General features: G+C 43.2%; 1 protein-coding gene across 1 annotated transcript; it reads left to right on the top strand.

Annotated features, from left to right (window-relative positions):
* The first annotated feature begins 11808 nt into the window (after positions 1-11808).
* Positions 11809-13358, top strand: LOC100735901 (olfactory receptor 6C75-like). Its single transcript, XM_013148541.2, has 2 exons — positions 11809-12743; positions 13073-13358. Exons 1-2 carry the CDS (start codon positions 11821-11823, stop codon positions 13356-13358), a joined length of 1209 nt encoding a protein of 402 aa, XP_013003995.1. The 5' UTR covers positions 11809-11820.
* Positions 13359-14383: the final 1025 nt, after the last annotated feature.

The raw sequence follows: 14383 nt of genomic DNA, 5'->3' as shown, positions 1-14383 counted from the left end.
TGGTTGATCTGTCCCTTGGTGTCAATGGCGTATTAAGGTCTCCTGTTACAATTGTGTTACTGATAATTTGAGTTTTCATTTCTGTTAATAATTGTTTTATATAACTTGGTGCTCTGGAGTTTGGTGCGTATATATTTAAGATAGTTATCTCTTCCTCTTGGAGTTTTCCCCTTACAAGTATGTAGTGACCTTCTTTGTCCTTTATGGTCATTGTTGGTTTAAAGTTCACGTTGTCTGCAAACAGAATGGCTACTCCTGCCTTTTTCTGGATTCCTGCTGCATGAAGAATTGTTTTCCATCCTTTGACTTTCAGTCTGTGAGTATCCTTCTGGGTTAGATGGGTTTCCTGTAAACAGCATATGGTTGGATTTTGTTTCTTGATCCATTCTGCTAGTCTGTTTCTTTTGATTGGTGCATTGAGACCATTTACATTAATGGTTATTACTGTTAAATGCTGGTTAATTGTAGGAATGTTATCTCTCTGCTGTTGCATCTTTATCTTTCTGTTCTGTTTAATTATTTGCTTTGCTTAGTGGTTTTTTCCTTTGTGTATCTAAACTGTCTTTCAATATTTTTTGCAGGGTCGGTTTGGTGTTCATGAAGTTCTTCAGCTGTTCTTTGTCATGGAAGTATCGTATTGCACCATCTATTTTGAATGATAGTTTTGCAGGATATATCAGTCTTGGTTGGAAATCATTTTGCTTTAGGATCTGGAATATTTCACTCCATGCTCTTCTTGACTTTATCATTTGTGCTGAGAAGTCTGCTGTGATTCTGATAGGTTTTCCTTTATAAGTGATCTGTCTTTTCTCTCTGACAGCTTTTAGTAATCTATTCTTGTGTTGGATTTCTGGGATGGTGATTATTATATGTCTGGGTGTAGTTTTATTTTGGTTATGAGTGTTTGGAGTTCTATATGCTTCACTGATCTTGATTTCAGTTTCTGATCTCATGCTTGGGAAATTTTCAGCTATTACTTCTCTAAATATCCGCTTGACATCCTTTATGTTGTCTCCCTCTCTTTCATTAATCCCTATCATTCTTACGTTATTCTTCTTTGCATCGTCTTGCAGTTGTTGAATTGTTGTTTCCTGATTCCTTGTTATTTTCAAAAGATCTTTCCTTTCCTGTTCACTAGCTGCAATCATGTCTTCAAGGTCTGAAATTCTATCTTCACTTTCATTAAGGCGGTTTTTACAACTTTCAGTGGAGTTTTTTATTTCCTGTATATCTCTGTGCATCTGCATTATGTATTCTGTTTGTTTCTTATATTGCTCGTCTAGGGATTCTATCTTTTTGTTTAGTTCCTCCAATTTTTTATGTGTGTTTTCTTTAGATATATTTAGAATCTCTTTCATTTCTTTTATCATTTCTTCTTTTATCTGGGAGATTATTTCGAGTTTGAATTTCTTTAAAGCTTCCTGGAGTTGTTTGTCAACTTCAGTAGCTATTATGTCCGATATATGAGGTGGATGGGATATATTTTCTTCTATATACATTGCTCCTAGGGTTTCCTGAGATGGGCTGGAGGTTTGAGGTTGTTATTTGGTCTTTCGTTTTGTCATTTTGTATATTTCTGTGTTTCAAGTGTTATTTGAAAGCTTCCTCAGGATCTGTTGAAAATCCCCTTCTATGCTTGGAGCTACTGAGACTCTGACACCGCACTACCCCAAGCCATTGGGCCTGCAGAACCAATGTCCCTCCTCTGCCTGCTCAGAACTCCGCAGTTCCAGACAAGCTGGGCCTCAGGGACACTGTGCGCCCACCTGCCCCTTGGAAGATCCACAGCTCTTCAATTGCAGCCGGGTTAGGGTGCTCTCCACAGGCCACAGTGCCTCAGGAGCCTGTGATCCCTCCCTGCTTGCAGAGATATCCACAGTCCTCTAGGCAAAGGAAGGGACTTCTGCAGGCACTCCAGATCCGCCCAGCTCCTCCTCTGCAGGCAGATGGCTAGGCGCGGCTGGGCTTGGGGGTTAGTGTAGGCCCGCCCATCCGTCAGGAGCTCAGCAGACTTCCAAGTGTAGCCGGGGGGGATGGGGAGGCAGCTGTAGTGGCCTCTAACCCACTGTTCCACTTCTCTGCACCCAGAAGCCTGGGGGGTCCGGAACAGTCTGAGATTTTGGCAGACTGTGCTGGGCACTCACCACAGGCTGAGGTGCCTCAGGAAGCTGCGATGCCTCCCTGCTTGCAGAAGTATTCAGTCCTTCAGACAAAGGAACGGGCTTCTGCAGGGACTCCGGATCCGCCCAGAAGAGCGTAGTATATCCTATTGTTTTGGGATAGCTGTCTGTGTCCTCAAGTCTAGTATGAGTAGATAGACTTGCTGGGCTCTGGTGTCCTCTAGCAGCAGGAGCAGGATAAGAACAGGAGGAACAGAGGCACGGAGGAGGAGGCCAAGGAGGAAGAGGAGGGCGTGGAGGAGGGGTTGGGGCCACGAGTGGAAGCGGGAGAGGGGGAGTGTGGCCCGGGCGGGGGCAGCGAGCCGGACTCGAGGACACTGCGGGCAGCGCCCGGCTCTCAGCACCACCCGGCCGGCAATCGCGGCGGCCAGTAGTCCGCCTGCATAGGGCGAGCAGCCAGAGCCCAGCGCGCCCCGAGCAGAGGCACCCGGCGGGGGGGGGGGAGAGAGAGAGAGAGAGAGAGAGAGAGAGAGAGAGAGAGGCAGCGCGCCTCGCTGTGTGCAGGGACCCCTCTGCCCTTCACCCCGCCTTCACTGCTTCCTCCTTCGCCCTTCCCTCCACCCCCGCCCCCAGAACCCAGGCGGGAGCACAGGGGAAGGGAGAGAAGGAAGCCGGTGTTCGGCTGCAGACCGGGGAACACGCCTCATGCACCGTGCTCCCGGGTTGAACCCCAGCCCGCCACGCTCACCCGCGGCCTTGACTGGCCGGCAGACAAGCCAGCCGCCCCTATATTTCTTGTAGAATTCTGCAGTGAATCCTTCTGAGCCTGGGCTCTGCTTTGTAGGTAAAGATTTTTTTTTTAATTTTATTTAAGGAGAAAAAAAAAACAGAGAAAGGGTACAAGTTATGCAGATTTACAGAAAAAATAAACAGTAGGAAATCACTAGTTAATGGATTACATATTGTCACCTTAGAAATAATTGTTCAAGTCACAAAATTAAAGCTTGTAAAGTGGACATTCCAACAATGATACTGCAAACAGTTCTATTCAATGATCCAATAAAACTCAGTGATATCATTTTCTATCTTATACACTTAAATATACATGCAGTTATATCATTTAGAGCACTTTCTTTTCCTCTCTTTTGTATTTACATTTTCAATTTTATTAATAGAAATTGGGTTATTCAGTAGTTTTAATCTTCCTGACCTAGCTTAGGTGCTTCATATGCTTCTAGGAATCTGTCTATTTCCTCTGTGTTATCAAACCTTTGAGAGTATAGGTTTTCAAAATAGGTGTTGATCTTCTGTATTTCTCTAGGGTCTGTAGTAATTTTGCCTCTTTCATTCCTTATTGCATGAATTTGAGCTTTTTCTTCCCTTTTTAAAATAAGGTTGGCTAAGGGCTTGTCAATTTTATTTATTCTTTCAAAGAAACAGCTCTTTGATTCATTGATTTTATGGACCTTTTTTTTGGTCTCTATTGCATTGATTTCTGCTCTAATTTTTATAATTTCTTCTCTTCTTTTGGCTTTGGGCTTGACTTGCTCTTTTTCTAGATGATTGAGGTGTAACACCTGGTTATTTATTAGTATTCGTTCTGTTTTCCTAATGTGGAATCTCAGTGCAATAAATTTTTCTCTGAGGACAGCTTTCATTGCATCTCAAAGATTCTGGTAAGTTTTATTTGTGTTTTCATTTGTTTGTTGGTATTGTTTAATTTCTTCTTTAATTTCCTCTGTGACCCACTGATTACTTAAGAGTGTGTCATTCAGTTTCCTTGTGTTTGTGGGATTTTTGCAGTATCTTTTATCATTAATTTCTAATTTCATAGTGCTATGGTCCGATAGCATTCAAGGGATAATTTCTACCCTTTTGCATTTATTTAAATATGTTCTGTGAATTAATATATCATTTATTTTAGAGAATGACCCATGTACTGCTGAGAAGAATGTATATTCTGTTGTTGTTGGGTGGTATACTCTGTATATGTCTAGTAAGTCCAGTTGTTCACAAGTGTGATTCAGTTCTTTTATTTCTTTGCTGACTTTCTGTCTGGTTGATCTGTCCATTGGTGTCAAGGGTTTTGTTAAGATCTCCTGTTAGAATTGTGTTACTGCTAATTTCATTTTTCATTTCTGTTAGTACTTGTTTTATATAACTGGGTGCTCTGGAGTTTGGTGTATATATCTTTAAGATAGTTATCTCTTCCTCTTGAAGTTTTCCCCTAAGCAATATGTAGTGACCTTCTTTATCCCTTCTGATCATTATTGGCTTGAAATTCAGGTTTCTGCAAACAGAATAGCTACCTCTGCTTTTTTTGGGTTCCTGTTATATGAAGTATTGTTTTCCATCCTTTGACTTTTAGTCTGTGAGTATCCTTTTGGGTTAGATGGGTTTCTTGTAGACAGCATATGGTTGGATTTTGTTTCTTGATCCATTCTGTCAGTCTGTTTCTTTTAATTGGTGCATTGAGACCATTTACATTAATGGTTAGGGTTGTTATATATTGGTTTGTTGTTGACATGTAATCTTTCTGCTGTTGCATCTTTATCTTCCCACTCTGTTTAATTGTCTGCTTTGTTTAGTGCTTTTTCCCTAAATGTATCTAGGCTGTCTTTTAGTATTCTTTGCAGGGTTGGCTTGGTGATCATGAACTTTTTCAGCTGTTTTTTTTCATGGAAGTATCTTATTTCTCCATCGATTTTGAAGGACAGTTTTGCAGGGTACATCAGCCTAGTTTGGAAATCATTTTCTTTTAGGATTTGAAATTCTTCACTCCATGCTCTTCTTGACTTTGTTGTTTGTGCTGAGAAGTCTGCTGTGATTCTGATAGGTTTTCCTTTATAGGAGATCTGTATTTTCTCTCTGACAACTTTTAATATTTTATTCCTTTGTTCAATTTCTGGAATGGTCATTATTAAATATCTAGGTGTAGATTTATTTTGGTTATGGCTAATTCGAGTTGTATATGCTTCACTGATCTTGATATCAGTTTCCAATCTCATGTTTGGGAAATTTTCAGCTATTACTTCTCTAAATATCCTCTTGATATCCTTTATGTTGTCCCCTTCTGTTTCTTTTATCCCTATCAATCTTATGTTGTTCTGCTTTGCATCATCTTGCAGGTGTTGAATTGTTATTTCCTGATTATTTGCTATTTTTAAAAGATCTTTCCTTTCCTGTTCACTAGCTGCAATCTTGTCTTTGAGGTCTGAAATTCTATCTTCACTTTGGTTGAGGTGGTTTTGACAACTTTCACTGGAATTTTTGATTTCCTGTGTATTTCTTTGCACCTGCTTCATGTATTCTGTTCGTTTCTTATATTGTTCATCCAGGGATTACCTCTTTTTGCTTTGTGGCTCTAATTTTTTAACTGTGTCTTTTTTAGATGTGTTCAGCATCTTTAATACTTTTATCATTTCTTCTTTTACCTGGAAGATTATTTCTAGTTTGAATTCTTTTAAAGCTTCCCGGAGTTGCTTCTTTATTTCAGTTGCTATTATGTCCAATATTTGAGGTGTATGACATTTATTTTCTTCTATGTACATGGCTCCTAAGGTCTCTTGGGATGAGCTGGAGGCTTGAGGTTGCATTTTGGTCTTTCATTTTGTTATTTTTCCTACATTTCCATGTTTCAAGTGTTGGTCCAAGACTTCTCTTGGGCATGTTGGAAATCGTCTCCTATGCCCTCGGCTCCTGGGACTGCATGGAGGTTGCTGAGCATGGTCCAGTCTGTCCCACAGGACTTCGCATGCCACACCCACTGTTCCAGGAGGCTGAGCAGGCACTTAAGCACTGTGGATGATGGTCCAAAGCCTAGGCAAAGACCAATGTGCCAGAACTGACTTCATGTGCTCTCAACTGCCCTGAAGAAGTTCATTGGGTGTAATCTAGTTGGGCCACCAATCCGGCCAAGCCTAGTCTAATGTGACTAGAAGCTCGTCCCTCCTTGACCACTGGGAGTGATGCTCTTAAACTCTCCTGGGGCTTGGGATGGTGTGCAGGAACTAACTCCCTGTGACAGCCCAGTTCCTCCGATTGAAAGAAGGTTATTGGGCATGGCCCAGGCAGGCCTGAAACGTTCAGAGCCCAGTCCAGTGTGACTAGAAGCTGGGCACATCCTTGGCCACTGGGAGCGATGATCTGAAGCTCTCCCAGGGCTTGGATGGTGAGCAGGAACTCACCAATGCCAGGAGCCCAGTTCCCTTCTCTGACAGCCCAGTTCCTTGGATTGAAAGAAGGTCACTGGGCATGGCCCAGGCAGGCCCAAAACCTGCAGAGCCAAGTCTAGTATAGCTGTAAGCCGGGCTCAGTTTTACCACTCGGAGCAATGATCTTAAACTCTGCCGGGGGCTCAGGATCATGAGCAGGAACTCACCCCCTGGCAGTCCAGTTCCCTTCTCCTCCAAGGCAGTTTCAATACACAATAATTTACCAAAATAACATCAGTGATGGAGAATATAGTATGTGGAGTACACTCTGGAGCATAGCATAGACCTTGCTTAGGGAAGAAGGAAGCTAAATAAACACCAGAAAGAGCCAAAAATCAGTTCAAATTGTGTGAAAATAAGAGAATAAATGAATATTTGTGAGAACCAGTTCCAAGTAAGGAGGAAACATTCTACCCTGAATCTGCACTTCAATGCAGAAATGAAGGAGAACCCATGAAGCAACTATTTTAAAAAGATCAGAAACTGAAATGCTATCAAATTAGTGGTATTTAACTGTGAATTTTGTCCTCTAGTTTTTGTGTTTTACAGGTGCAGTCACAGCAGAGAATAATCAAGACCTCCATGTCTGTGGCTACAGAACCTAAAAGGGGAACCTCCAGGAAATGAAATGTGCAAGGTAGTTTGTGATAAGACTTTCACACTTCACAATAATAGTTAAACCACATTAAATAATTAAATAGCACTAGGTTTGTGATGCAACTGCTCATGATTGGAGCTGGTACAAATCATTGTATTAAAGATTTTCAAAACTGAGTTAACTAGTTTTGGTCTGAACTCAGGCCACCTGCGAGTTATGAAATGTGACACAAATGTGAGAAGCATGCCAAGGTTTTGATAGCTGAGTTGACATTGAAGCCACTCATTGCAGATGATGGAATACATCAGATGGCTAAACTCAACCAGGTAGACTTCTTCATATAATAAGAAGATCAACACTTGTCAAAGGATTTCAAAAGATTTCAAGCCCAGAATATTGTATCGTAATCAAAACTAGTTAGTAACCAAAAACACCAGGCCTCATGATCTTAACCTATTGCTAGGCTTTGGCCATCCTGCTGCTCTCTGTAACTAAAATATACATATATTTCCTGTGCTTTCTTCTGTTATGATATCTATGAGCAGGAGATTCATGGATATAAGCCTGGACCTTGACAGATCAGTAAAGTATCCTTCTAGGTATGTACAGGTGGGTCATATTGTGTGAACGTGAGGTCCACATCACTCCCTGCCTCCTTTGGCACTGTTACCCCACTCTACTTCCCAGCCACCATGAAGTGAGGTGCATTATTCCTCCAAGCCCTTCTGCCATGATGTTCCTGTTTTACAGCCAGCCACCCAGAAACTGAACCCTCTGAAACCGCAGGCCAAGGTAAATGTGTCATTGTTTAAGTACTGCATGTCAGGTGTTTTTGTCCCAGGAAAGGGAAATTTGACTAATACAATCCCACTTCTACCTGAGTGCCCCCTCCTAAATCTCCCTGTCAGACCATATGCTAGCCCAACTTCCACTCACCTTGCCACCACCATCCTGGAACTTGCACAGAGGATGTATGTTGTTCTGCATGAACATGCTAGAAACTAGCATCAAATGACATTACAAATGTTTAAAACTCCATATGGATGAGCCTTTGCCTTGACATTAATACCTGTATAGAGATGATTAACCATAATCTTACTTGGTTCCAGAGCTGTAATACATCTTTTTCATCTTCGCCAATTACCACTGAGACTGTTCTCAACAGGTCCAAGGTGGCCTGGGTTGGAAGCTGAAGATGCAGGTGGATACAATTCTGCCCCTTTCTAAGAAGTGAGGACCATTTTCTCTGCGAAAAATTCTCTTCGACTTTGTAGGAGTTTTGTACCTTGTAGGATCAGCATTAGTGAGGGCAGAACAGATCTCCAGGCAGGTACCACATGCCGGGGTTACTGGTAATTACACTTTGGAACTCTGGACCTGGTCCCAGTGTTTCAAAGGGAAGCCACAGGTCCTTTTGCATGGGAAAATAGGCCACTAACACCACAGCATTCCAGAGGAGAAGTAGCCTCCAGGACCACAGATCATCATACAGCCACTCACATCTCTCCCTTCCACCATGATGTCTAGAAGGAATCGGAGATGCCCTGCCATTAGTTGCCTTGTGATACATGCTCGGTGGACTATTACTACAAAATAAAAAGAATGCAATCTGGTCATTTGAAGCAACATGAATAACTGGACACTAAGTGAAATAACTCAAGCACAAATACTATGTGTTGTCATTGTATGTGGAAGTTAGCAGTGGCTCTTCTAGAAGTACAAGGAAGAACAGTGTTACCCAAGGCTAGGAAGGGTGTGGAGGAGGGAAGTAGATGGAAAAATGAAGGTTAATGTGTACACAGGTGCAGTTGGATACAAGGAATAATGTCCAAAAATCTATAGTTCAGTAGGGCCACTGTCATGGACAATCAACTGTGTATTTCTTTTATTTTCACCCACCGGGGATCGAATTCACAACCTCATGCTTGCCAGGCAGGCACTTACACTGCTGAGCTAAATCACCAGGCCCCCATCAGCTGACAGGATTGTGGACATTCCCAGCACAGGGAAATGATAAATGTTTGAGGTGATATATATCCAACATACACTGGCTTGAGCATAATAAGTTGTATACATGTATTGAAATATCCCACTGTGCCCCTTAAAGATGCAGTTATCACATGTGAATTAAATATTAGAAGCAAAGGAGTCAAGCAGGCAGGAGAAGTTACAGAACTGTCTTGGCTTCCCTTGTTTCCCAAAAGGGAGAAATTATGTGTGTCCTTTTTCCAAGGAGATGGGGGCAGGTAGCAAAAAATATTCTGCCAACAATATCCAGTGATGAGCACATGCTCTTCGTACAGGGTAAATTATCCCATTCAACTCTGTGAATCTGTCCAATGAATTCATGTTGATGGAAATTAAATATGAGTCAAATGAAACTGGTCACCGTGGTAGTAGAAAGAGAAAGATGGGTTCTGCTATGTCTTTCCTGTAAACCTGACAAAAGCCAAGGACTGGACCTCATTCCTTCTTCAAAGGAAATGCATGCTTTGCATTTCCAGACTTGAACCTCACACACAGAGCTCTTTCTATGCTCTGACCTCGCAAAATTTCCTCAAGCAGGAAATTTCAGCCTGCATTTTTATGTCAAGGCAGCAATGTTCACATTAAGATTTTAGAAACTCCTTTGGGAACGTAACTGATATGATGACATTGATAAATTTTGGCAGAGAATGACCTGGACATCAGGGAGCCGATGTCACTCCCGAGGATAGGAAGACAAACACAGAACAGGGCCACACTTCTGATCTGACAATTGCCCAGTTAGCTGCCCTGAGAGACCAGTCCTCCCCTGGTTTCTGCCCTAGCTCCTTCCACTCCTAATGAGCTTTGGGAGCTGTGCTCTCAGCTGGAGACATACTCCTCACGACCAAATACTTGTAGGGAACTCACTGAGGTCTTAGCCTCACATGGTGGGAGACTCAGTGCTGATGAAATGGGACAGGAACATTTCTGCCCAAGGAGAGGGAAGGACATGGAGAGGGAAGAACACGATGGAGGAGCTCTTTTGACAGTCGACACCTTGAGCAGGTGGATCAGGATGGGTGAGGGTTTCCGCAAGCAACCGTTGACCCACACCTCCCAGGCTCTGACCTTGGGGCACCTGTAGAGCAGAACAGCGGTGTGGTATGTCACTCTGGGCTTTTGTACAGTGGGGGTGGTGTTGGCCTCTTTTTGGAACCTACATGTTGCTAGGTTATGCTACAGCCCAGAGTTGAGGTGGTGGAAAGGAGCTGTTTTGTCGTTGCTCTTTTCTGGGGGTTTATAGTCAGGGATGCCCTCTAATCAACATTCTGAGGTGACCTGAGCAGTCTTGGAGCTGAGTGACAATTTCCTTATGTTCCTTGTGACCAAATGGCATTCTGTGCATAGAAACCTTTGGACAGAGCCTGGGTGCTCAGTACAGAGATTCATGTCAGTTGCTCTGGGACAGCGAGCTCTGAATGCAAGCTTCTTTTTCTCCTTTTCTTCCCAGCCAAAACAAGCTCAGGCTTCTTCAGAAGAGCACAGCTGCAGAGCAGGGGACCCATGTGATCCTGCCCTTAGAACACTGACAACCCAATGGCCTTCCTGCTGTCACCAAGTTAAAGTAAGTGTCACCCAGGCTCAACAGGCCCTGAAGCTCAAAATAAGCAGCACAGTTGGAGAACCCTACCCAGGCAAGCTGAGCAAGAGACTCTCCACCCACATTGCCAGCCATTGGCACAGTGCTGAGATGAGACAGCGACACCTTCTCCTAAGAGTAGGAGTCTACGGAGAGGACAGATAGAAGAGAGGTTCAGTGACCATGGCATGAAAAGAGGGCAGGGTGCCAGGTTCCTGCAATGCCTTTGCCAAATGCCTACGCCTGTGCAAACTGTCACTCCCCATCCCAGAGCGGGCCTTACTAGGAATTCCAAGTAGATCTCACAGCCACATCATATGTCATATCAACGAGTAACACAAAGTTTCCAGCCACCTTGGCTGCTTCTTAACACAGTTGGGCTAAAGTAGATCCTCAAGAAGACCCAAATATCTCTGAGGTTCACATCAACTACATGACGAAGGCTGGCAAAAGTCGGAGGCATGCAGCATAGCTCCTGTGGAAGTGTGTGACATTGTCCCCACAGTGGGAAATACTTTCCAGGTCATTTGTGAACAGTAGGGCTTTAGATTCAGGATAAGCATGGCTCAAATCACAGCTCTTTGTGTTCTTGTTCTATGGCCTAAGTGGTCTGGACTCTCTGAGCCTCTAGTTCTCTTTCTGTAGAAGAAGCAGTGGGGGCAAGCTACACAAGCAGTAGAAATACAAAAGTGGGTGAGCAAAGCATTCACTCAGTGTGAGTAAAGGCTTCAACACATGAGGATGATGATGATGTGATTATGATTTGGGCAAAAGAAATTTTTTGCAGCAAATTCTCCTAATCGTGATGTTACATTTGTTTTATTAATACATGACTTTATAGAACACAAAGAAATGTTTTGTAATTAGGCAAATATCAATAAGACTAACTACAGAACAGACTAGAAAACAAACATTGTGCTCATGATGATCTTACAAATCCACACTGATGAGTGCACAGGTAATACTACCTGACGTTGGACGTCAGGCTTTCTCTTTAATTCTCACCAAAGCTAAGCATGCAGGTACTCTCATCCTCTTCACTTTACAGGAGGTGCTGTGGAGTTCACAGAGCGTCACCATGTTTCCAGTGACAGCCCCACTATTGGGAGTGTGCTGGAGTGGGGCTGACATCCTCTGACCCCAGCCCTGTCGGCAAGGTTGTTCTGCGCAGCCTTCTTGTCAGGCCACGAGATGACTTGATCTGTGCTCCCCACAAACGGCCTGCTGTCTGTGCTCTCTTTCTTATAGGTTGAGACGGGTGGGAAGGAGATTCCTGTGCAAATGGAGAATAGCACAACTGTCTGGGAGTTCACCCTGGAGGGCTTCCCAGCAGTCCAGCACCTGGGGAAGGTCCTCTTCGCAGTGCACCTGCTGGCCTACCTGGCCTCCATGGCAGGGAATGCTCTCATCATCACCATCACCTGTGTTGCTCTTCGCCTCCAGACGCCCATGTACTTCCTCCTCAGCACCTTCTCCTTTCTTGAGTGCTGCTTCACTAGTGCTGTCATTCCCAAGTTGCTGGCCATCTTCCTTTCAGGCAGGCAAAGGATTTCCTTTGCAGCCTGTCTCATACAAGCCTTTGTCTTTGTCTCTGTGGGAGCCACAGGCTTCTTCCTCATCGCGGTGATGTCAGTGGACCGCTACATGGCCATCTGCATGCCTCTGCGCTACCCCACCATCATGAACCTCAGGACCTGCTCCCTCCTCATCACCGCCTCCCTTGCAGTGGGCTTTGCACTCATCACAGGGTTCATAGTGAAGGTTTCCCGGTTGTCCTTCTGTGGCCCCAATGTCATCCCTCACTTCTTCTGTGACCTCGGCTCTCTCATCCATCTCTCTTGTTCAAACACCAGATCTACTGAAATGCTGGCCTTTGGCTTAGCTCTGCTCATCCTGGTTGCATCCCTCCTGGTAACCATCATCGCCTACAGCAACATAGTGGTGACAATCCTGCGACTGCCTTCAGCCCATGAGCGGAAGAAAGCCTTCTCCACCTGTTCCTCTCACCTCATTGTCCTCTCTCTGATGTACAGCAGCTGCATTTTCATCTATGTGAAGCCAAAGCAAACCAGCAGGCTGGACTCCAACCGAGAGGCTGCTCTGGTAAACACGGTGGTGACCCCACTGCTGAACCCCGTCATCTACACCCTACGCAACAAGCAGGTGCACCAGGCACTGAGAGAGACAATGTGCAGAATGAAAATGTCAACATAATAAATGACACGGCATTGGAGTTGAGGTGTCACAAAGCCATTTGTCCCCATTTTAATAAATGCCCAAATCATATCACTGCAAGCAATCTGAGCAGCGCTCCCTTGGCCTCCAGGTCATATCCCGGGAAAATGGCAATGTCTTCTTTCCTGTGGCTACACTGCACTCTGTGTGACTATCTGCCTTCTCCTTCAACACTACACACTTGACTCCAGATTTCAATTGCAAAATCCTTGGGTAAGTGTTTATTCATCCATTTGATATAAATTTTGTGGAATTGCTTAACTATATTTACATTTCTTTCCGTTTCACTTTGCTCTAGCCATAGACATAGGTCCATGGAAGTACGAACTATGCATGCCAGATGCTACCCAAATAACTCTGAAGCTACAAGTTGCATTGTGGCTTGGGGCTACCCTCATGCCCCGGGGAACAGTGGTTGTGGCATCTGGACATACAAATTACATCACACGTGTTCTGTGTTGCAGCTAAGTCACTTAGCTTGCTACAGTTATGTGCCTGACATCCATGCTGCAAAGGACCAAAGCTCTCTGGGGCCCTTACCAACCTTCCAAGGAGAGGACATGACCATTGCCTCTGAAATCTGAGCAATACTCTTATATATTCAAATCCTGTCTTTCCCTTGGAGCCTTCCAAAGCATGCACCCTTAGCATCAGTTCCTTTCCTAAATCTGTTACTACTGAACGTGTGAGTGCAACTGGGAAGAGCAGGGTTTATTCCCACTTCTAAGGAGCAGAGATGATAGAGTCTAAGTTATTCTCTTACCCACTGTATTGCTAATAAAAATAAGTTAAGCAAAGTAAGCATTTTTCATGGTGGAGGTATGTTGTGAACTACTCAGTTATTTCCCCTGAAACCAACATTTAAATTAGCCTTCCTCTACATGTACATTAATAACTCATTAAATGAAAGAGAAATTAGGGTGACACTTCTCTGTACAATAGCATGTAATAAAATGAAATATCTAGGAATCAGTCTAACCAAGATTGTTAAAGAACTCTGCATTGAAAATTGCAGTACTCTGAAAAAGGACCTTGAGGAAAATATCAGAAAATGGATGATATTATTTGTTCTTGGAAAGGAAGAACCAATAGTGTGATAAAGGCTATATTTCCACTGTTGTTAAATAGATTTAATGCAATTCCATTCAGAATTCCACAGCATATCTCACATAATTAGAGAAAACAATCCTAAAATTCATCAGGTAGTAGAACAGAAAAGGCAGTTTTGGGAAACAATGGAAAGTCAGGGGCATCACAATCCCATACTGAAATTATGCTATAGAGTTACTTTGATAAAACAACACAATTTAAGCAAATTAGTCATTTTTGCTGGTGGATTTATGTTGTCAACTATTAAGTTATCTTCCTTACACTAACATTATATTATTCAGTCCTTAACCTTTGTGTTCTTTGAGTCCTGTTTCTATTTTATATCCATAGGAAATGCCTTTAAAAAGATTGCCACTAGTTTTATATTGTTTTCTTATTAACGCAATCACAAAATTTTATAAAATGCTCTCTGCATCATGATTGTATCATACCAGGGCTTGAGCATCATATTACAAAGTTCAGATTTCAACTTATTGACAAGGAAAATGTAACCAAGGTG

The sequence above is a fragment of the Cavia porcellus genome, unplaced genomic scaffold, assembly GCF_034190915.1.
Source record: "Cavia porcellus strain 051 isolate PalLab524CR breed Dunkin Hartley unplaced genomic scaffold, mCavPor4.1 scaffold_23, whole genome shotgun sequence".
NCBI lineage: Eukaryota > Metazoa > Chordata > Mammalia > Rodentia > Caviidae > Cavia > Cavia porcellus.
This window is presented reverse-complemented; position numbering and strand designations above follow the sequence as displayed.

Coding starts and splice junctions, on each gene's coding strand:
- LOC100735901 (XM_013148541.2), top strand. CDS start 11,821: ATGGAGAATAGCACAACTGTCTGGGAGTTCACCCTGGAGGGCTTCCCA. Junction 12,744..13,072: donor ACAATGTGCAGAATGAAAAT/GTCAACATAATA, acceptor ACTTTGCTCTAG/CCATAGACATAGGTCCATGG.